The sequence below is a fragment of the Mastigoproctus giganteus genome, chromosome 11 (assembly GCF_048544385.1).
Source record: "Mastigoproctus giganteus isolate SK-2022 chromosome 11, ASM4854438v1, whole genome shotgun sequence".
Classification (NCBI taxonomy): domain Eukaryota; kingdom Metazoa; phylum Arthropoda; class Arachnida; order Uropygi; family Thelyphonidae; genus Mastigoproctus; species Mastigoproctus giganteus.
Genome location: NC_143585.1, coordinates 45,410,964 through 45,436,413, shown reverse-complemented (window position 1 = coordinate 45,436,413; position 25,450 = coordinate 45,410,964). Strand labels below are relative to the sequence as shown.

The 25,450-nt window shown below is 38.2% G+C and overlaps 1 protein-coding gene across 1 annotated transcript in view; it reads left to right on the top strand.

Moving 5' to 3' along the window:
• The window catches only part of RhoGEF2 (Rho guanine nucleotide exchange factor 2), a 764,869-nt gene that overhangs the window by 331,273 nt on the left and 408,146 nt on the right, over positions 1–25,450 (top strand). The window contains exon 20 of the mRNA XM_090384978.1: positions 5,283–5,296. Coding sequence (XP_090241104.1) covers positions 5,283–5,296 — 14 coding nt within the window. The remainder of the gene's footprint in view (positions 1–5,282; positions 5,297–25,450) is intronic.

The window sequence follows — 25,450 nt, the reverse complement described above, 5'->3', positions numbered from 1 at the left end:
AAAAACCTGTACACCCTATCTTATGTCTATGGATGACATCAAGCTCTATGTAGGAACTCCAGCCACTACTCCAGATTACTGAAGAATTCGGCAATGATATCAGGATGGAATTTGGGCCAGACAAATGCAAGACTCATGGATTGCACCAGGAAAAATTAGTCGGCCGAAATCATCAGCTGTAGACTGGTAAAGAGATCAAAGCCATGACAGTGGGAGAGACCTACAAATACCTGGGGATGATGCAGGCTCAGCAGTTAAAGCACAAGGAAATCAATGCCTGCCTTACAAAAAAAAATACCATCAGAGACTCAGAAACCTGCTGAAAGCAAAGCTGAATGGATGGAACACTATAAACACCTATGCAATTCCAGTGCTAACATACTCCTTCGGGGTCATAGATTGGACAAACACTGAGCTGGAGGATATCATGAGAAAGACAAGGACAATGTTGATCAAGAGCCACCAACAACACCTGAAGTCAGCCATAGTGAGACTGACAATAGCTCGGAAAGAGGGAGGAAGGAGCCTAATAGACCTCATCGAGCAACAGAAAACAGCGATAGCTAGCCTGAAGGATTTCTTCCAGAATAACACAATAGCACTCTATCAGACCATAAGGAAGATAGACAAGCAGCCTACCCCCACTCAACCAAAGTGAGAAGTCCTCTCCCACACATAAGGCACAAATAAAGCTAGAAAGATGGGCAAAGAAGACACTCCATAGCAAACACTATAACAACCTCGATCAAGATCATATAGATAAAATTGCTTCCAATGCAATGCAGATGAGTGGGTTGCTCTTCCCTGAGACTGAAAGATTCATGCTCACCATCCAAGACCAGGTAATCAACACCAGAACTATAGAAAATACACTGCCAAGAAGCCTGAAGTGTCAAATGACACTTGTTAACATCCCCTAGCTTCAGAATCGATCCAATACATCACTGCAGGATGCAAGGGTCACCCAGACTGAGTACACTCATAGACACGACCAGGTAGCCAGGATAATACATTGGAAGCTAGCAAGGAAATACCAGTTGATCAAAGAAAGTGTATGGATGGAACACAGTTAAAGCCATAAACATCTATACAGTCCCAGTGCTAACATACTCATTTGGGGACATACTGCCTGGGGTTCGTACTTGTAGTATGAACCCCAGGCAGTACTAGAGGCCCCAACCCACAAGCTGTATTGGGACTGCACCATAATAACGAATAAGACAATCCCACACAACAGACTGGACATAACCCTAGTGGACAAGAAGTAAAAGGCTGCCTATCTCATTGACATATCGGTATCTAACACTGGCAACCTCCAGAAAACCCATGAGGAAAAAATCAGGAAGTACGCAAACCTAAGACAGGAGATCAAAGAGATGTGGCATATGCAACAAGTAACGACCATCCTGATCATCTTGCCAACCACTGGTATGGTGCCAAAGACCCTACATAACAGCCTAGCAGCAATGGGTCTCCCAGTGAACACCTACAAGGAACTCCAGAAGGTCACAATCCTGAACACCTGTAAGATAGTCAGAGAGTTGGTAGCAATACCTGTCAGGAGGTGGAACTCCAAGGCAGGGAGAAAATAACATAAGAGCAACAACAATAATAATAAATCTGACAAGAGGAGGGGGAAAGGCAATATACCCCCCAACCAGAAGGTACTCGAGGTGTTCTGGGAAAACCTGTGGAACAGCAAAATTAACTATAATGGCCATGCGCCCTGGATAGATCTAGAAAAGAAGATAACCATGAATGTACAAAATATAACAGAATGGGAGATTTTAGAGGAAGATGTACAATGATCAATCAGGAAGGTGCACAAATGGCAAACCCCAGAAATAGATAACATCTGCAACTACTGGTACAGGAAGTTCAGCCACACACACAGACACATAATGAAGCAGTTCACCCAGATAATAATTCTCTCTTACACAATTTCAGAGTTTCTGACTCAATGAATCACCTTCCTTGAAGGCTAAGGTCAAAGACACCACAAACCTGGTAACTTACAGACCAATCACCCAATTCCCAACAATGTATAAGATACTGACCAGCTTCATAACTAAGAGTATCAAACCACTTGGAGTGCCAGAATATCACGGCTGAGCATTAGAAGGAATGCAAGGAGCAATTCACCATTAACACTACGGCTATGGAACACGTCTACAAAAAGCACTGCAACCTGTACATAGTCTTCACCGACTACTGTAAGGCCTTTGACTCTGTTCCCATAGCTGGCTGATAGAGACACTGAAGATCTACAAAGCAAAGTCAACTTGACCCTGACAAACTTCCTAGATATTCAATCATGACAAATTGGAGGACTACGATCAAGCTTGAGAACATCACGGCAAGACTGATACCTATCATAAGAAGGGTATTTGTCTGGTTGGGGGTCTTTCAGGGGGAACCATAATGTTCCAGATGCCCTGAGAACTATGGTTCTGTCTAGCACTCAACCCACTGTCTACTATGATCAATAATAGCAAGTTCGGATATACCCCTAAAAGAAGGGAGAAAGAAACCTGTACAACCTCTCTCACCTGATGTACATGGATGATATCAAATTCTATGCCTCAACTGAAAATCAACTCCAGCAGCTACTCAGGATCACCGAAGAGTTCAGCACTGACATCAGCATGCAGTTTTGTCTAGACAAATGCAAGATCTTTGGATTACATCAAGGATATCCAGTTGGATGAAACTACCAGCTGAAGACTGGTGAAGAGATTGAAGCCCTGACAGAGGGAGAGACATGCAAATGTCTGAGGATGATGCAGGCCCACCAGTTAAAACACAAGGATATCAAGAAAAACCCTCGAAGACTGAGAAGCCTGCTAAAATCAAAGCTGAATGGCAGGATCATGGTCACAGCCATAAACACTTATGCAGTCCCAGTACTAATGTACTCCTTCGTAATCATCGATTGGACAAACACCAAGCTGGAAGAGATTGAGATTGACCAGGATAATGATGATCAAGATGTGCTATCACCCCCTGAAGTCAGCCATCAAAAGACTGACCATAGGTGATCAGGATAAAGGAGGAGAGAGGGGATTGACTGTCTTCATTAAACAACAGAAGGCAATTAAGAACGGTGGGATTACTTCAAGGAAAACACAGCACCGATCTGCCAACCTATAATAAAGATAGACAAACAGCACATAACACTCAACCCAACAAGGAGATCACACTACCACAGATAGAAGAAACAAAGGGAGAAAGATGGGTGAATAAGACACTCCATGGCTGACACTACAAAGATCTCCATCAAGACTACATAGATAAGATGGCTTCCAGTGCTTGCCTCACGAATGGAAGGCTCTTCCCTGAGACTGAAGGATTCGTGATTGCCATCCACAGCTGACTAGACATAACCCTCATTGACAAGAAGCAAACAGCTACCTACCTGATCAATATAGTGGTACACAACACCAGCAACCTCCAGAAAAGACAAAGTACTCAGCACTACGGCAGGAAGTAAAAGATATGGGGCACACGGAACAAGTAATGATCATCCTGATCATTGTGTAAACCACCAGCATGGTGCCAAAGAGCCTCTATATGAACGTAGCAACAACAGGCCCTCGGGAAACACTTGCATGGAACTCCAGAAAGCTGCAATCCTGAACACCTGTAGGATAGTGAGAGGGTTTCTTGACCAACAGTAACTATAATAATAGTAGCTGGATGCAACCAATCATTCCATGAAAAAAGGAGAAAAAAGTTTTACAATAATAATAATGTACAATATTTCTAACATCCCCACATGAATAATAATGTTCTTTACCCGCTCAAAAACTAACAATCTGTTATATACAGCTTCTTTTATTTTTTATATATTCTTTTATAATTATTATTTTTAATTTATTTCATTCTTTTGTTATTATTGATGATGATTATTATTATTTTAGTTTTTATTTGATTATTATTATTATCAGTTGTTGCTCCTGTTTAACACATACTGATTGTAATCCATTAAGCTACTTTTACTTTTCACCCTGGAATTCCTTAAATTGAAGCAGTTACATTGTTTTTTTTTTTCATTGCTTTCACCCACTTTCTCCCACCTGAATCTTAACCACATTTTTATTTTTAATTGTAATCTATATAAATTATTCTCTTCTGCATTATGTTATCCTATACAACTGACTCGTGTCGAATGCAGAGCAATATTATGATCACATAAAGACCCTGGCTCATCAATCTATTTCTACTTCTGTATGTCTTCAATAACCTTAAAATTTATCTGGAAAATTTCATGACAATTCATAAATAATAGGCACATTATTTGAAATGTACTTGGAATGCCTTTGAGAAACATAGGTCTGTATACATACTCATGAAAAGGTTAAATACTGACTTATAGGCAGTCTCCACTGGGAGGAATAAAAGCTAGTTAACTTTGAACCTCCTAAAGCCTAGTCCTGTCTTATTTCTCACAAAAAATTAATCTGCTGCTGCCATGCTCATTTTCAACACCACTCAAATTTCTAGACAAAAAGAGATATCTTTACTGGTAATATATCTAATTTCTAAACTTTTTTGGAATAATTATATTGCAAGTATTGCTTTCTCCATTGGGGAACTTGTGGTTTGTTCAGAATTAACAACCATTTAGAAAAAATGCACTGTCGAATGCAAAATAGAAAAACTAGTATGTATTTAATTTTAGAAATACTAATATTTCTCATTTGCACTCAGCATTACATTTCTTCTAAACAGTTGTTAACTCTGGGCAAATCACATATATGCCCAACCATGAAATGTTGTTTTTACATCTGGGTTCATAGGAACTCATAGAATTTTAGCTGTATCCAAAAGAGTTTGATTAATTAATGATTCTTAATAATCCTTCTCTTACAAACTCACTGCACTTTCTATCACAGAGGCCTTGAGTTTCTTCTGAATTAGCATCTGTAAACTTAAACTAGTTAACTTCCATTTACAGCTAAACTCTAAAAATGATTGAATTGAATTAACTTTTCTCCTTTATTTTATTGCTTCTGTCCTTTGCAACAAACTTTAAAATTGTTTTTCCCAAACATTACATTAAAAAAAAATTCAAGTCATATGTCAACAATTATTTTCTGTACTGTCAGCCCATATATAGTTCTAGTATAAGTTTCTCTAATGTTTTGAGTTTACTATTTATAAAGAAATCACGACAGTTAACCAACTCTTCATCAATTCTTCTGGTTTATAATTAGTTCCAGTGTGAATCATATAACAAAAGCACATTTCTTATCTTTCAAGTTACTTGCTGATCAGTGAAGTCATACACTCTTTTGTATCTGGCAAACATACTTTAGTCCTCCTTCACTTATGTCTGTTATATAGAATGTTTTTTACTTTCCTGATTTAGGGAATCCCCATTAATTAAAATATTTTGTGTTGCCATATTCAGTGTAAGTCTCATGAATGATCCTCTAACAATATATTTCCACACCAATACTGACTCTTGAGCTTTAATAGCTTTTACTACTGATTAATTTAAATTTAACTTTTTTATTATTATTATTATTATTTATTTATTTTTTTAAATTTAATTTCTACCATCTGAATTTAAACTCATCATTTTCATTAAATTTATCACCGATGAAAAGGTTGTTCTTTCCCTCAGCTGAACTGTTATAACCTGCTAGAGACAATTCAGACCAAGTGTGCTCTCTCTCTCTCTCTCTCTCTCTCTCTCTCTCTCTCTCTCTCTCTCTAACACATCATGATTCATAAGAAAATTACTAACAATGGTTTTCAAGTGAACTATATCATTACTGCTCTGAGTTGTGCAGTTTATCTTTTCTAATTATTATGTTAGATCAAATTGATAATTGTAGTAATAAAAAAAAAAACTATACAAAGAGAAATTCTGTTTTAATTACAAGGTGTGAATCATATAACAAAAGCACATTTGTTATCTTTCAAGTTACTGGCTGATCAGTGAAGTCATACACTCTTTTGTATCTGACAAACATACTTTAGTCTTCCTTCACTTATGTCTGTTATATAGAATGTTTTTTACTTTTGTAAAAAAAGTTACTCCAAATACTACCTGAAGTAACTTACTTGGTGAACCAAGGTGAACAGAGAATTTTTTTTGCTGTTCATGGCCTGAAACCTTTAATTACTAAACTACTGATCTGACTGTAATTCAAGCACTTTCCATTAAAAATTCCAGCTATCAAACAATTGTGTATAATTTAATGTAAATTTTGAAAGCTGCCTACCCAATTTCAAAAATAAATACAACCCAATGTAATCAGAATATTAAAAACTATAAATTACCACAAAATATGTATTTATCTATGTTGTTTAAATGAATATTATATTTAGCAAATGTGGGATGGGTAATTGCCAGTATCCATACCATGTGCATGTTTCCTTTAAAATTGAAATTTTAAATTTGAATATCTAAAGTGGATAATTCAGTATGTAACTAAAAAATTTATTTAACTGTTTCTAATATATAATTGTGTCCTGGATTTTCTGTATCCGACAGTGTCATTGGTTTTTCTCTAGTAATATTTTGGTGTGTGTGTGTGTGTGTGCGCTGAAGACTATAAAATGATATTTAGTAAAGTTTGCCGTAATAAATTAAACAGTGCAATGTTATTGGTATTGTACGTGCATTATACGTGCACGTATAATGCACGTATATTGGCATTATACGTGCATGAAATTATATTAGTTAATTTTATTATATGGTATCTATCTGTGGGGAATTAGGTGTATAATGACCAAACTAATAAGTTATTAAAAGAAAACTAGCGTTAGTCTGGATGGCCTATATTCTAAAGGTGAAAGCTAATAATAGAATTTAAAGGAAAATAGAATTAAGAATAGAGAATATAACATTCTTCCATTGTGGTGGGGGGGGGGTCAGACTTAAAAAGAGATCTCTTTTTCAGTCTGACCCCCACAGAACAAGCAGGAGGTAGGGACCTATTTGCATTTCAGCTGACACATACCCATTGGGGTTTGTGTCGCCTATCCCTGTTTTTTTTTTTTTGTTTTTTTTTTTATAAAAACCCAAAACATAAGAGGTATTAGAACCTATAGTACTTAGTACCGTGCTTGGGTCGGAGGTTGATAAGACAAAAGAAGATATTTGTTGACATTGGACTTGAACTTCTGTAGACTGTAATTTTCAGGCAATACGTATGAAGCAAGGTTGTTCCAGAAAACGGCAATTGAATGAATAAACGAGGAAGATGAAAAGTTGGTTCTGTGAGTTTCAAGTTGGACAGTAAATGGATATTGGCTGGTGGCTGCACATGTTCGGACTGTTTTGAAAGAGAGAGCGGGAATTATAGAAGCCAATTCAGAAGAACAGTGGCCATGCAAGTATCTGTAGAAAAGGCCAGCAGAAACAGTATTCTATGAGACAGAGTGAAGAGACTCTGTTAGAGAGGAGTCATTAATTAATCTAACTGCCCTCTTCTGAATGGAATCTAGAAGCCTGAGACAGGTTTTGGAGGCACCGCCCCAGATGTGAGAACAATATTCCATGGTATGGCAGATTTGCGATTTGTACAGAGTGAATAGCTGTTTGGAAGAAAAGTAGCACCGAGAACAAAAAAGAAAACCAAGTTTTTTAAATCCAAAGTAAGCAATATTTGTAATATGCTTGTGCCAAGAGAGATTAGAAATCAGGGTAATCCCCAAAAGAGATATATCATTTTGCCTAGAAATCGGAGTGTCACCAAATATAAGCATAGGAGCAGAAGAATCCTTTTTGCAAGATATAAGACAAGACTGAGTTTTACAAGAATTGAAATCAACTAAATTGTCTTTGCCCCACTGGAGAATTACCTGGGGATCAGCATTTAAGGAATTGGTAGCAGATATTCCAGAAGTTGGAGCTGATTGAGCAGGGCGAGATTTCTCAAACTGGAAGGTGGAATGCAATGTGCTATCATTAGAAAAACAATGGACAGGATTTTCGGTCAATGGAGGAAGGTCATAAATATACAAGAGGAAAAGAGTGGGGGAAAGAACTGAACCTTGGGGGACACCAGCATTAGTGGAGAAGTTAGAATACAGAGAACCATCTACCATCACCCTCAGTGAGTAATCAGAGAGAAAACTGGATAACCAATTACAAAAAACAGTCGGCAAACCATAAGATGGAAGTTTGTTTAGAAGATCTTTATATCTATATAGATTGAAAGCCTTTGAGATGTCAAGAGGAACTGCTTGTGTTTCACCGAACTTTTCCATTCAATTTGTCCATAAATGGGCAACATAAGCCCGATAATTTTTTCTTCTTTGGATTTCTTTTTCCCTATAGGTTTCTTGTGCCTTATCACTTTCAGAAAGTTGTAATATTCCTCGTCGATATCTTGGTCCTGAGTAGTCTGCAGAAGCTCAAACTTGTTCTTAAGTTCCAGTACATACTGCTTTTTCTCCTCTTCTGTTATCTCAAAGATCTTTGTATTATTTACCTGAGTCAGTTTTTTCCTTTCCTACATCTATATCAAGTGTACATCTTACTATTCTGTGATCACTTCCAACATTTACCTTATTCAGGACGGTAACATTATTCACATATATATCTTCTGTTAGTGAGGATGAAGTCGATTTCATTAGTTGTTAATCCATTTGGACTCTTCCATGTCCACTTTCTGTTCACCCTTTCCTTGAAAAAAGGCTGAAACAAGAAGAAGGAATGAATCACTTATAAGTTTATCAAGTGGAAATCTGCTTTACCCCAATGGAAACAGTGAAAGGAGTGAAGGTGGAGTTGGGTTTCTGGTTCATAAAGATTTTAAAAACAACATTTTGGAATTCAAAAGTACATCACCAAGGGTGTCAAAACTAATACTCAAGATTTCTAAGAGGTACAAGCTAAAGATTATAATGATTTATGCACCAACATCGAGCCACGATGATGAAGAGGTTGAAGAAATATACACCGAAATTGAGAGTGTTCTAGATGAGCAGAAAACCCACTACACTATTAATATGGGGGACTTCAATGCTAAGGTTGGAAAAAGGCAAAACAGCGCAGAAAGAGGAACTATAGGAAATTTTGGAATTGGCGAAAGAAATAAGAGGTTGAAAGACTTGAGGAATTTGCAGAATCTCCAGGACTGTCAGTAATGAACACTTTTTTCAAGAAAAGAGTGAACAGAAAGTGGACATGGAAGAGTCCAAATGGATTAACAACTAATGAAATTGACTTCATCCTCACTAACAGAAGATATATTGTGAATGATGTTAATGTCCTGAATAAGGTAAATGTTGGAAGTGACCACAGAATGGTAAGGTGCACACTTGATATAGATGTAGGAAAGGAAAAAACTGACTCGAGTAAATAATACAAAGGTCTTTGAGATAACAAAGGAGGAGAAAAAGCAGTATGTACTGGAACTTAAGAACAAGTTTGAGCTTCTGCAGACTGCTCAGGACCAAGATATCGATGAGGAATATTACAACTTTCTGAAAGTGATAAAGCCCAAGAAACCTATAGGGAAAAAGAAATCCAAAGAAGAAAAAATTAATCAAGAAACACTTGTCATGATGAACCGAAAACGACAAATGAAGAGCAAGAAAAACACTGACAGGGAGAAAATTGAGTATACTGAGTTATGCAAAGCCATTAGAAAGAGACTCAGAGAGGACATAAGAAGATTTAACACAAGAAAAGTAGAACAAGCATTAAGGGAAAACAAAGGATTTAAATCAGCAGCCATGAGCAGTAATACAGAAAGACAAATGATACTGAAACTGAAGAATAGCGATGGTGTACTTATAAACAGCAGAGAAGGCATAATTCAAATAGCAGAAGACTACTATAAGAATTATACAAGGAGCGAGGGAATGATACCAGCAGTGGGGAAGATGGATTGCAAAGTAGAAACACATACGACATAGCCGATATTCTTCCTGATGAGGTAGAACATGCATTGAAGAAAATGAAGAATCGGAAAGCCCTGGGGGAAGATGAAGTTCCTGTAGAGTTGTTAAAATTGGGAGGAAGAGACATAACACAAAAACTGGCAAGGCTGTTCACAAAGTGCATTAGAAAAGGTGTGACGCCTAAGCAGTGGAATAATGCAATCATAGTTTTGCTGCATAAGAAAGGAGATAAATCAGAAATTGGAAATTATAGACCAATTAGCTTGTTATCCCACATCTACAAGTTATTCACAAGGGTCATTACTAACAGATTAGAAAGAATACTTGATGAGAATCAACCGAAAGAGCAAGCTGGCTTTAGGACAGGATTCTCAACTATGGATCACCTTCGCATAATATCACAGCTAATGGAGAAAGCAAATGAATATAAAACACCATTATGCCTGGCATTTGTGGATTATGAAAAGGCATTTGACTCCATACAGCATAAGGCAATGTTTCGGGCACTGGAAAGACAAGGAATAGATACCCCATATATTATGATTTTGAAGAAAATATATGAGAGTGCTACCTCTTTTATTAGACTAGACAAAGACGGTAGCAAATTTAAAATCGAGAAAGGAGTTCAACAAGAAGACACAATATCTCTAAAGCTGTTTACTGCTGCCCTTGAGGAAGCTTTCAGAAGATTAGACTGGTCGCAGAAAGGAGTCAATGTAAACGGAGAGTACCTAAACCATTTACGATTGGCAGATGACATTGTGGTCATAAGCCGCGATCCCAAAGAATTAGAGGAAAATCTTAATCAGTTATGCACAGTTGGTAAGGATTTTGGACTAAAGATGAATATGGCTGAAACAAAAGTAATGATGAACAAGTATGCCACAGATAGGGAAATAATGATTGAAGGAGCTGTAATTGAAAAGGTGGAGTCATATACTTATCTGGGACAAGTTATTAGTTGTAATAATGATAAATGGCTGGAAGTCAAGAGAAGAATAAATTTTGGATGGATAGCATTCAGGAAATATAGTCACATACTGAAGAGCAATATCCCAGTTTATCTGAAACGTAAAATAATGAACCAATGTATACTCCCCACCATGACTTATGGAAGTGAAACTTGGGCACTCACCAAAAGAATGGAAGAGAAGCTGAGAACTACACAGTGAAGAATGGAACGAATTATATTGGGAATCAGACTGTTAGATAAGAAGAGAAACACATGGATTAGGCAGCAAACTCAAGTAAAGGACATTCTTATCAAAACTAAAGAACTAAAATGTTCTTGGGCAGGACACATAGCTCAAAGACATGATGACAGATGGACTAAGAAAATAACAGAATGGTACCAAACAGGAGCTAGAAGAAAACCTTTAAGACAAAGGCGGAGATGGATAGATGAAATTCATGAGTTTTTGGGTAGTAAATGGATGGACAGTGCTCAAAACAGAAGGAACTAGAAAGTTGCTGAAGAGGCCTTCATCCTGCAGTGGACTGAAAATGGCTGATGATGATGACGATGATGAAGCCAGAATATCACCATTGGATCGACACTGACGGAATCCATACTAGCGATCGTTGATCAGCCGGAAGGTTTCTAGGTAGTTTAAGAGTTGGCAGTTAATTGATTTCTCCATTACTTTAGAAAGAGTAGAAGTAATTGCAATGGGATGATAATTGGATGGGAGAGACTTGTCACCCTTTTTAGGAACTGGCCGGATATGAGCAAATTTCCAAGCAGAAGGAAAAACACCGTCGGAATAAGAAAGCGAAAAAAGGCAGCAAAAAAAAACAGGAGTAAGTTCAGGAGCACAGGTTTTGGGAACAAGTGGAGAAATACCACCAGGACCTGGAGCTTTCTTACCATTGAGATTTGTCAAAATACTTCTAACATCCTTTTGATGGAAGACTAGAGGAGGCATTGAATGGAGCATGTAGGAAATGGTGGGAGGTGTTTTACCAAGATCATTAATACATGAGTTGGAAGAAAAATGGGATGCTAGGAGGTCAGCTTTATCCTTGGTTGAAGTGAGAACAGAACCATCTGGTTTTGACAAAGGTGGGAGCAGAGATGGGCAAAAGTTGCAGCCAATAGCTTTGGCTACAGAACAGAATGCTCAACTACCATTAGGGCAAGATGCAAGTTTTCTACTCTTAGCCTGTTCAAAGTCTAGTGTGGACTGATTAATGATTGCTTTACAATTGTTGTGAGCTTTGGTGTAGGCAGAAAATGAAAATGAAGAATTGGAAACAAGCCAATTACGGTATGCAACATTTTTCTCTTGAACAGCTTTAGCACATTTATTGGAAAACCAAGGTTTTGATAAAGGACGAGATTTTAAAGTGGAGTGTGGAATAAAGGATTCCATTCCTAAAAGAATAATTTCACTGACACTATCTGAGAAAATGTTGACATCAGAAGTTTTGAAACAGTAGTCCGACCAAGGAAAAGAAATCTTGCAGGTCATCCCATTTTGCATTCTTGTAATGCCAAACAATACGAGGTTGGTAATAGCCATGAGATAAAGGCTCCATTGAAGAAGAGACAATCACCAAGTTGGGATCTGAGGTCCCTAAAAGACCACTCACTTTGACCGTGTGCTTAGAAGGGTTGTTTGTAAGAAAAAGATCAAGCATGTTGGCTGTATGGTTAGGATTGTCTCGGATTCTTGTAGGTAAATGAACAATCTGTGCAAGGTTATTAGAAATTGCAACAGCCTCAGCATCTCGACCAGCTGGGTAGGTGTGACTAGAAAACGGCAGCCAGCTGGAGTTGTGAACGTTAAAATCACCAAGGAAAATGACCTCACTGTTAGGAAAGTTGGACTGGAGAGGAAGTCAAAGAGCTCTAAGTGATTAGTGGAGTTGGGAGAACAGTAGACACAATATATGAATTTGACACAGTGAGGTAGAGAGATTTTAAGCCAGAGAAGATCGAAGAGAGGAGATTCCAAATTACCAGTTCTCTAACAGGGAATATCAGAACAGACATATGTACAAGTACCACCTTTGAGGGGAAAGGAATCATACAGTGAATAATATGGGCAACTGAGATGAGTAGTAGTTGAATTGACCAATAACTGAGATTCTGTCAGAAAAAGTTCATGAGGTTTGGCAGACTGCAAGTGGAAATGGACATCGTTGAGATTAGAATTGAGACCACATATATTTGTGAAATGAACTAGAAAGTGTTTGGGAGGGTTAGATCTTTTCACAGATAAGCTTATTACTCTATTAGTTTGACAATTCATGGTGTATTCAATAGTAAGAAAAAGTGGGAGAGACATGCTGTATGAAGTAATGAAATTTTTGGATATGGCGTACACATGGTAAGAATATACCCAGATCCTTGACATAACGTGGCCTCGACAATGTCTCCCACATACACACTACTCGGACTCCCTCCGGTCACTATCTGGCAGAGTAGAGGTAGCAATGTTATACACTAGTGGATCTGGAAGCCTCCTAAAGAGTTACTAATAGGTTCGGTCCGGTGTACTAACTAGCGTCCGGCCTGCGAACACTGTTTTAGAGCTGTACCCTCAATGTAAGGAAGATTGGATCTCGCCATGATGTCCATCATAACCTCAAAAGTCATCAGTCATACTGCATGATGTAAGAGATGGGGAAGGGTTTACCGGAACTTAGTTCTGGAGACTAAACATGAGTTCCACCACTTCAATAGTAAGAAAAAGTGGTTTGCTGATTCTGACAATTTTACAAAATTTAAATTTAATACATATTACCATTTTACATTTATTTTCTTTACAATTACTAAGAGTTAAACTCAGGCAAATCTGGTATGGGGGCAACAGAAACGAGTATGTATGAGAAATTCTTTTAGTTTGGCTATCAGTCTGTTCAAAGCCCCTGATGAAGTAGCATACCAATGACCAAGTGGAAGAATGTTATATTCACTATTATAAATTCTGTTTTCCTTTACATTCTATTATTAGCTTTCACCTTTAGAATATAGGCCATTCAGACTAAAGCTAGTTTTCTTTTAGTAACTTATTAGTTTGGTCCTTGTCAACGAAATAGGCAACTCATACACCAACCATTAAGTTCAATTATTACTGTAAACAAAATGTTGATACAAAAATATAATAAAATAAAATGTGAAAATTGATAAAAGTGATATGATCTACCATAAAATAATAAAATGTGATAACTGTATTTACAATAAAACTGATATAATCTACCATAAAATAATATGAATTAAAACATCGTTACAATAAAATACTATAAAACATACGCGTAATTAAAAGCGATAAAACCTGTAGCGTCGGCTACAGGTTTTATCCGACGGAAGCGTCGGCTTCCTTCCTCAACAGTATCAAAGCTTCTTGCAACATCTTCTTAAATAGCAGGCTCACGGTGCTTTCACATGTGGTTCAACCAGCACATGGTCTGAACCGGAAGCGGAAATAGCTCGGGAAAATGTCAAATGGAGCAGCTCATCCATACTCAGGACAACAGTTTCAAAGAAGGGATGCATACGCATGCCTCTGTCCCTATTAATAGTATTGTTATCGGATGAGCAGATTCACAAGCTCTCGAGCCATTTACGATCCCCAGAACCCATGCACCGGGTCAACAATAACCGCATCTGCTAGGGAGATCCGATGCTGCTTCTCCCAAAAATGCTCGGCCACAGCAGACTTACCATAATCCTCAACTTTTATAGCATTTAGGTGCTCCACCAGACAATCCTTGAACCGCCGCCTTGTCTCACCTACATAACATTCCTCACAATCCGGGAATTTTATCATATATACGACTCCGCTTCTAAGATCCTTTGTTATTGGATCTTTTACCTGAGACACGACTGTGTGCAACCTCCGTCCTGGAAGCTGCACACAGCGTGTCTTATAGCCGCGTAATATTCTAGTTAGACTTTCAGTAAGGCCCGGATAGTAAGGAATGTATGCAGTGGCCACAGGTACAAATGGTTCCCTACGGTTGGACATAACCCCTCTACTATATCTGTCCAAGATCCTCTGGGGGTAGCCGCATTTCTTAAGGTCTGCTGTGACTCGTCTAATTTCACATTCTCTATCCCCAGAGGTGGCACAGTGCTACCTGCTCTATCCATTAGTGCCTTAACCACACTATTCATATACTGTCTAGCTTGTGCTGAGCTATAATGGGTGTATTGGCTTCTACACATAGGTTTTTTGAACACTGAAGTTTTAAGCCTAAGGCCCATCCTAGAGACCAATACATCCAAAAATAGGGGGTTACCACCTTCTTCCACCTCTGAGGTAAACTGAATGAATTGGGAGACGCTATTAAGCCAATTAAGTGCATCCTCCTCTCTCCCCTTCGGAATAACAGTAAAAGTATCATCTACATATCTCTTCCATTTCCTCATGGGAAACTGACACCCCTCAAAAACTTTATTTTCTAGTTCTTCCATGGCCAAATTGGCCACGATAGCTCTAATGGGTGAACCCATGGCTGCACCATGAACCTGCTTATACATAGTTCCTTGGAACACCATAGTGGTGCTGGCCAGACAAAGTTCCACACCAGAACATATATCTTCTAAATTTAAAAGCGACCTGCTACCCAAAGAGACATCATTATTCAACGCCATTCTTACACAATGTACTCCATTCATAATAGGAATGCACGTAAAGAGGGACACAACGTCAAAGGAAATCATATCTGGGAAGTCGACATCCTGTAGCGTGTAGGGACCAGAATGTCTCTTTAGAAATTTTCTCCGCCTTTAACCAAATCTGTCCTATTTTATTAACACGTCTTTCCAGACCAACCAACGGGTTTCTCTGTGTAACCTTATATGTATTACTATTCTGCAAAAGATCCGTCAAACGAAGACAGTGCCTGCTAACCTTAATTTTAGTCAGAGGAGAGCCTTAAAAGAGTTGAAACAGGATGATGGAATCGTGGTATTACCTGCGGATACGGGGAGGTCGACGGTAGTTTTAAATAAAGAATATTATCATAGAAAAGCTTTGGATCTTTTGCAGAATAGTAATACATATAAGGTTACTCAGAGAAACCCGTTAGTTGGTCTGGAAAGACGTGTTAATAAAATGAGACAGCTTTGGTTAAAGGCGGAGAAAATTTCTAAAGAGACATTTTGGTCCCTACACGCTACGGGATGTCGACTTCCCAGATTTTATGGTCTTCCGAAGACACATAAGGAGGGGGGGCCCTCTTAGACCCATTGTATCATTTATAGGAAGCCCTACATATGCTTTATCTGGGTTTTTGGCTAAGTTGATCTCCCCTATCGTACATCATTCCATCTATGTCATCAGGGATAGTAAAGAATTTGTGAACTTTGTGAAAGACCAAACTATAGATGAGAACGAGATCATGATTTCCTTTGACGTTGTGTCCCTCTTCACATGCATTCCTATTATGCATGGAGTACATTGTGTAAGAATGGCGTTGAATAATGATGTCTCTTTGGGTAGCAGGTCACTTTTAAATTTAGAAGATATATGTTCTGGTGTGGAACTTTGTCTGGCCAGCACCACTATGGTGTTCCAAGGAACTATGTATAATCAGGTTCATGGTGCAGCCATGGGTTCACCCATTAGAGCTATCGTGGCCAATTTGGCCATGGAAGAACTAGAAAATAAAGTTTTTGAGGGGTGTCAGTTTCCCATGAGGAAATGGAAGAGATATGTAGATGATACTTTTACCGTTATTTCGAAGGGGAGAGAGGTGGATGCACTTAATTGACTTAATAGCTTCTCCCAATTCATTCAGTTTACCTCAGAGGTGGAAGCAGGTGGTAACCCCCTATTTTTGGATGTATTGGTCTCTAGGATGGGCCTTATGCTTAAAACTTCAGTTTTCAAAAAACCTATGTGTAGAGGCCAATACACCCATTATAGCTCAGCACAAGCTAGACAGCATGTGAATAGTGTGGTTAAGGCACTAATGGATAGAGAATGTGAAATTAGATGAGTCACAGCAGACCTTAAGAAATGCGGCTACCCCCAGATGATCTTGGACAGATATAGTAGAGGGGTTATGTCCAACCATAGGGAACCATTTGTTCCTGTGGCCACTGCATACATTACTTACTATCCGGGCCTTACTGAACGTCTAACTAGAATATATTAAGCGGCTATAAGACACGCTGTGTGCAGCTTCCAGGACGGAGGTTGCACACAGTCGTGTCTCAGGTAAAAGATCCAATAACAAAGGATCTTAGCAGCGGAGTCATATATATGATAAAATGCCCGGATTGTGAGGAATTTTATGTAGGTGAGACAAGGTGGCGGTTCAAGGATAGTCTGGGGAGCACCTAAATGCTATAAAAGTTGAGGATTATTGTAAGTCTGCTGTGGCCGAGCATTTTTGGGAGAAGCAGCATCGGATCTCCCCAGAGGATGCGGTTATTGTTGACCAGGCGCATGGGTTCTGGGACTGTAAATGGCTCGAGAACTTGGGAATCTGCTCATCCGATAACAATACTATTAATAGGGACAGAGGCATGCGTATGCATCCCCTCTTTGAAACGGTTGTCCTGAGTATGGATGAGCGGTTCTGTTTGACATGCTCCCGAGCTATTTCCGCTTCCGGTTCAGACCATGTGCTGGTTGAACCACGTGTGGAAGCACCGTCAAGCAGCCTCTACTACATGGGTAGTTAGAGGCTGACAGTTTAGGGGAATTCAAAGGTCAGCTGGATAGTTGCCTATGGGAGGAGGGAAACACATAGATTGTCTATTTTCTTTCCTTTTATTTATTTATTTTTAATTTTCTTCTTTTTCTTATAATTATAATTATTTTATTCGTCTCTTTTTTTTTTTTTTTTTTGGTTGGTACGGCATAAGTCATAGGCTCCTTTGCACCATGTGGCCATTACTAATACTAACTGCAAGAACAGAATAGCTAAAGCACTCACTGCTAGACCAGACTGCCACCAAAAAGAAAGAAATGAATTTGAAAACAGATTATAGAGGGCAGTATGAGTAGGGGGCTTAGAGGGAAACGGGTATCATGTGTGTTATCAGACACTCAGTCTAAAACACTGATGGATCCAATATCTTTCTATTACAGAAGGTTTAGGAGAAGTCCGGTTGGCCTGCCTCCCTAAAATCCACTCATGCACACCTTCTCGATGGTAAGCCCTATTACGTCACTTAGGTGGCATTGAACGTGTAGAGTGGTTCTCTTCAAGATGCCTGGTCAGTGTAAAGAGGAAAAGACCAAACCCTCCAGCATATGACAGCATGACAAAACAAATGGCACTCAGTCCCCAGTGGCTTTCACTGGGGACTGCCCCCTCTTACGGCAGCGAGAGGATCAGAGTGGAAGCAGAGGGTGCTAAGAATCTCTGGGTACTACCAGGCTGCCATGCACGGAAACTGAACTTGGCCTGTTACAACGTAAGATCACTCATCGGTGAAGACAGGATATTAGAGCTGGAAAAGGAATTAGAAAATGTGAATTGGAATATCATCAGTTTGGCTGAAACAAGAAGAAGAAATGAATCACTTATAAGTTTATCAATTGGAAATCTGCTGTACACCAATGGAAACAGTGAAAGGAAGGAAGGTGGGGTTAGGTTTCTTGTCCATAAAGATTTAAAAAACATTTTGGAATTCAAAAGTACATCACCAAGGGTGTCAAGACTAATACTCAAGATTTCTAAGAGGTACAAGCTAAAGGTTATAATGATTTATGCACCAACATCGAGCCATGATGATGAACAGGTTGAAGAAATGTACACCGAAATTGAGTGTCTTCTAGATGAGCAGAAAACCCACTACACTATTATTATGGGGAACTTCAATGCTAAGGTTGGAAAAAGACAAAACAGTTCAGATTGGGGAACTGTAGGAAATTTTGGAATTGGTGAAAGAAATGAAAGAGGCGAAAGACTTGTGAAATTTGCAGAATCTCAAGGATTGTCAGTAATTAACACCTTTTTCAAGAAAAGGGTGAACAGAAAGTGGACATGGAAGAGTCCAAATGGATTAACAACTAATGAAATCAACTTCATCCTCACTAACAGAAGATATATTGTGAATGATATTACTATCCTGAATAAGGTAAAATGTTTGAAGTGATCACAGAATGGTAAGATGTACACTTGATATAGATGTAGGAAAGAAAAGGAAAAAAATCACTTCGAGTAAATAATACAAAGGTTTTTGAGATAACAGAAGAGGAGAAAAAGCAGTATGTACTGGAACTTAAGAACAAGTTTAAGATTCTACAGACTGCTATTGAAGTGATCACAGAATGGTAAGATGTACACTTGATATAGATGTAGGAAAGAAAAGGAAAAAAAATCACTTCGAGTAAATAATACAAAGGTTTTTGAGATAACAGAAGAGGAGAAAAAGCAGTATGTACTGGAACTTAAGAACAAGTTTAAGATTCTACAGACTGCTAAGGACCAAGATATCAACGAGGAATATTACAACTTTCTGAAAGTGATAAAGCCCAAGAAACCTATAGGGAAAAAGAAATCAAAAGAAGAAAAAATTAGTCAAGAAACACTTGTTATGATGAACCGAAGGCGAAAAATGAAGAGCAAGATAAACACTGACATGGAGAAAATTGAGTATACTGAGTTATGCAAAGCCGTTAGAAAGAGACTCAGAGGACATAAGAAGATTAAACACAAGAAAAGTAGAACAAGCATTAAGGGAAAACAAAGGATTTAAATCAGCAGCCATGAGCAGTAATACAGAAAGACAAATTATACTGAAACTGAAGAATAGCGAGAGAAGGCATAATTCAAATAGCAGAAGACTACTATAGAGAATTATATAAGGAGCAAGGGAATGATGGATTGCAAATGAGCAACACATACGACATACCCGATATTCTTCCTGATGAGGTAGAACATGCATTGAAGAAAGTGAAGAATCAGAAAGCCCCAGGGGAAGATGAAGTTACTGTAGAGTTGTTAAAATTGGGAGGAAGAGACATAACACAAAAACTGGCAAGGCTCTTCACAAAGTGCATTAGAAAAGGTGTGATGCCTAAGCAGTGGAATAATGCAATCATAGTTTTGCTGCATAAGAAAGGAGATAAATCAGAAATTGGAAATTATGGACCAATTAGCTTGTTATCCCACATCTACAAGTTGTTCACAAGGGTCATTACTAACAGATTAGAAAGAATACTTGATGAGAATCAACCGAAAGAGCAAGCTGGCTTTAGGACAGGATTCTCAACTATGGATCACCTTCACGTAATATCACAGCTAATGGAGAAAGCAAATGAATATAAAACACCATTATGCCTGGCATTTGTGGATTATGAAAAGGCATTTGACTCCATACAGCATAAGGCAATGTTTTGGGCATTGGAAAGACAAGGCATAGATACCCCACATATTATGATTTTGAAGAAAATATATGAGAGTGCTACCTCCTTTATTAGACTAGACAAAGACAGTAGCAAATTTAAAATCGAGAAAGGAGTTCAACAAGAAGACACAATATCTCTAAAGCTGTTTACTGCTGCCCTTGAGGAAGCTTTCAGAAGATTAGACTGGTCGCAGAAAGGAGTCAATGTAAACGGAGAGTACCTAAACCATTTACGATTGGCAGATGACATTGTGGTCATAAGCCGCGATCCCAAAGAATTAGAGGAAAATCTTAATCAGTTATGCACAGTTGGTAAGGATTTTGGACTAAAGATGAATATGGCTGAAACAAAAGTAATGATGAACAAGTATGCCACAGATAGGGAAATAATGATTGAAGGAGCTGTAATTGAAAAGGTGGAGTCATATACTTATCTGGGACAAGTTATTAGTTGTAATAATGATAAATGGCTGGAAGTCAAGAGAAGAATAAATTTTGGATGGATAGCATTCAGGAAATATAGTCACATACTGAAGAGCAATATCCCAGTTTATCTGAAACGTAAAATAATGAACCAATGTATACTCCCCACCATGACTTATGGAAGTGAAACTTGGGCACTCACCAAAAGAATGGAAGAGAAGCTGAGAACTACACAGTGAAGAATGGAACGAATTATATTGGGAATCAGACTGTTAGATAAGAAGAGAAACACAGGGATTAGGCAGCAAACTCAAGTAAAGAACATTCTTATCAAAACTAAAGAACTAAAATGGTCTTGGGCAGGACACAGCTGGAAGACATGATGACAGATGGACTAAGAAAATAACAGAATGGTACCCAAGAGGAGCTAGAAGAAAACCTGGAAGACAAAGGTGGGGATGGATAGATGAAATTCATGAGTTCGTGGCTAGTAAATGTATGGCCAGTGCTCAAAACAAGGTGCTGGAGAGGCCTTCATCCTGCAGTGGATTGAAAATGGCTGATGATGATGAGTAGTGCAAAGCTATTTTTGTTTGTCCTATATATGTTTTTCTTTTGTGGTTAGCTTATTGTCTCATTTTTGTGATATGTCACACTTGGTCTCTGCATGGCCACGTGGTGCCGGTCTAAATTTATTATTTATTGGCTTATAACTTTGGCTGTATTTGTCCCTTACTTAATATATATCAAAATTTTTGATATATACAGGGTGATTCACTACCATTGCGACAAACTTGCAGGAGGTGAAGGGGGCACAAAGACGAATCGGAATCACATAGCATTGCAGGGTCCGAAATGCCTTTGTCATGCGGTAGAGGACGTTGAATGGGAGGTCGCGTGAACAGTGATCCCGCTGGAAGTCAGCATTTGCAAACCGTTTCTGTTGAAGAAACCAAGTAGCAAAAGTCCTCCGGAGTGGATAATCCACAGGCTCCAATGATTGGACGTGTTGCAGATGGTATGAACTCATTTTTTGTTGACAGTATCCTCCATACAGTGGATTGGGAAATACCCAATTGTTGGCCTATCGCTCGAGTACTCGTACTCAGATTGCCTTCTACAAGACGTAGGACATTCTCCTCATTGTCTGGCATCCTCGTCGTTCGCTCTCGATTCATGGAACCTCTCGTGAAACAACCAGTCTCACGTAACCTTCTGTGCACACGTGTGAAAATCGTATGATGAGGAGCACGCCTGTGTGGGAAATGTTCCTGGTACAAGCGCAGAGCGGTGCGCCCATTACAGTCCGCAGCTCCGTACGCGAGGTGCATGTCGGCCAGTTCAACGTTTCAATACTCGTCCATCCTACTGCCTCAGGAACCGGTTCACAAATGCCGACTTCCAGCGGGATCACTGTTCACGCGACCTCCCGTTCAACGTCCTCTACCGCATGACGAAGACATTTCGGACCCTGCAATGCTATGTGATTCCGATTCGTCTTTGTGCTCCCTACACCTGCAAGTTTGTCGCACTGGTAGTGAATCACCCTGTATATATATATATATATATGTGTGTATATATATATATATATAAGTTACAATAATATGAATTTAATTAAGTATGCATAAATGGATGTGAAAGTTACACAAGGTGCCATAAATATTTTAGCTATCATTGAAGATATCCACAAATCCTTTTATCCATATGGTCTCAATAACAAATTCTTCAATAAAATTTTATTTAGCAATAGTTCTCTTAACAGCAAACATTGTATTTACAAATTATTTAATCTTAGTCATATATTGCTAGCCACAAAACGCAGGCAGTCAAATGGTAACAAAAAGCATAATCCATACAAAAATATAAAGTTTGATTTTAATAAATTATTCAGTTCTTGGAACCATACTACTCTTAATTTACCTATAATAAGCCATTTCCTTCTTAACATCAAAAAAAACTATTCTTAAAACCTTAGCTTCATTCTTTTAAAAATTCAGGTTCAACAATATCCAACTAAAACACATTATACAAGACTTTGGTCTTTATAGAATTGGCAATATTACTACCAATAGCACCATAGTGGGCTTAATATTACTACCTACTGCATTGAATTTTGCAATGTTAAATTTACACAATGGTTTGACAATATACAGTAAAATTCCAAAAAATCCAGATGCCAGAAATCCAGAACACCTGATAATCTGGACTTTTTGAAAACTCACAAACTTTTTAAATTTGGCGGACTTTTGTGTGTGCACACACTGCATGAGTGCCACAGATGCCCAGCAACAACAAGCGACTCTTGGTTGGCATTTTGAAACAAGCAATCAAACCGTGGCAATGCTATAATTTTTGCATACTCTTTCCATTTACCATATACAGTCGATTCCGGTTAATTGGGACACATCGGGACTAGTGCATTTTGGCCCGATTAAGCGGCTGCCCCAATTATCCGAAGTTTTACGTAAATAGTTAAAAATACAATGTACCTCCCCCCTTTTACAATTGGTTCAGTGTACAATCAAATCACGTTACGATGGAGTCATCATAGTAAAGTACCATTCACTATACGATGTGTAGTAAGCGGCGGTCATTGTGATCACGTTTGTGAATTGAATTTTAATTCTATTAAACAGCGATTCTAATTAGCGAAAATAGGAGGAATATTATCCACAGGCTATAAAAGCAAAGATATATTAAGCACAAATTTACCCTTTATTACGTTGCCAATTAAAAAATTAAATGATAAGTGAAATTCGGAAGAATATACGTGATAATTGGAATAATTAATATGTACTGTAATATGTACATAACTAACTAACTAGTTGACATTTCTGTTCACTGACATTTGTGGGGTGGGTGTTAAAATTTAAAACAGTAACAAGATAAGCAATCAATAACAAGGGACACGGCACACACAAATTGCAAGTAACACGATATGCGCAAGTCAGAATGGAGTAACGAATTACAAAGCTTTAAAAAGGAATGAAGAAAAGATCTGAAAATTAATTTTTTTATATGATTGAAGATTACATGGAAGTGTAAACACATTTTACCATAATAACCCACAGAATTCCAGCTGTCGGTATTATCGCAAATTTAGTAAGATTGAGTTTACTATCCGTTTATGATAGATTGCACTAACAGAAAAGCCCAATAAACAGGTGACTGCTAATTGTTTTTATTGTTTTATTGTTGTGACATCCAGACAATCGTAGGGTGATCTCCAGTGCTGCGGTCTCCTGCCCCGATTAAACGGCATTTTGTCCCAATTAAGCGAAGTAAACTCTGGCTGTTTTCTCGATTGGGTTCTGTTTTTTAAGATTTGCCCCAAATAAACGGCTGCCCCAATTAACCGGTGGCCCAAATAACCGGAATCCACTGTATAGCATACGTATTTACAAGCCCATAATAATGGCTCCTAAAATAGATAAACTTCATGGTGTGAAGAGAAAGAACATGTTAAAATTGAGTGACAAACTTGAAATAATTAGGAAACTAGAAAGTGGTGTGAGCAATACTGTTTTAACGGAAACATACAACATCAGAAAGTCTGCAATTTACAATATAAAAAAGGCAAAGAATAAAATTCTAGAATTCACAGCCTCATCTGAGCCTTACAATAAAATTGCTGAGAGAAAATGTTTACATCGGTCAAAATTAGAGAATCTCGATAAAGTGGTGTAAGAATGGTTTTTGTTAAAACGATCAGAAGGTATGGAAATTTCTGGGCCGATGCTTATTGCCAAAGCAAGGTCTTTTAAGGAGCAAATGAACATTGAATCAGAGTGCAGATTTAGTGATGGTTGGCTTAGGAATTTCAAGACTCGTCATGGTATTAGACAGTTAGATATTGCTGGAGAAAGACAGTCGGCTGATACACAAACAGCAACAGAATATAGCACAACATTTGAAAAAATTGTATCCGACTATGACCTTGCAGCAAATCAAATTTATAACGCTGATGAAACAGCAGTTTACTGGAAGTGTTTGCCCACAAAAACTTTAGCTGGAAACCAAGAACAAAATGCAACAGGGTTTAAGCTTAGTAAGGAAAGAGTAACCATTCTTATGTGTGCTAATGCTTCAGGTCAGCATAAAATTAAGCTTTTGATGATTGGCAAATTTCAGCTCCCATGGACCTTTAAAGGAATTGTGTACTTACCTGTGACATATAAAGCCCAAAAGAATGCTTGGATGGATAAAGATATATTTCGTGATTAGTTTGTTCATGATTTTGTTCCGTCAGAATTTGAGAAAATTGGGGAAGCCTGCAAATACAAAGTGCCTGCTACTTCTTGACAACTGTAGGGCCCACCCGCATGAATCAAAATTAGTGTCTGATTGCGGAAATATTTTTGCATGTTACTTGCCACCAAACGTAACACTTAATTCAACCCATGGATCAAGGAGTCATTAGGAACTTTAAATTTCAATATAAAAATGATTTTATGATTGGCAAATTTCAGCTCCCACGGACCTTTAAAGGAATGTGCACTTACCTGTGACATATAAAGCCCAAAAGAATGCATGGATGGATAAAGATATTTTTCGTGATTAGTTTGTTCATGATTTTGTTCCATCAGATGAAAATGATGCATAAGACTGTCAACCCTTCAGAATTTCAGTTTTACAATAAAAGATGCAACATTTTCACTCTCGACTTGCATGGAATGCAGTCAAGCCTGTAACTCTTAAGAGCATGGCGAAAGTTATGGGTGAATGTGATGTTTGCAGATCTACAATCTGATCAAAACGAACGTTTTGAAGGATTTCACATAAAGCTGAAGGCGTCTGAAGTGAAAGAACTGATGGAAACTGTTAAATTATGTACAGAAGACA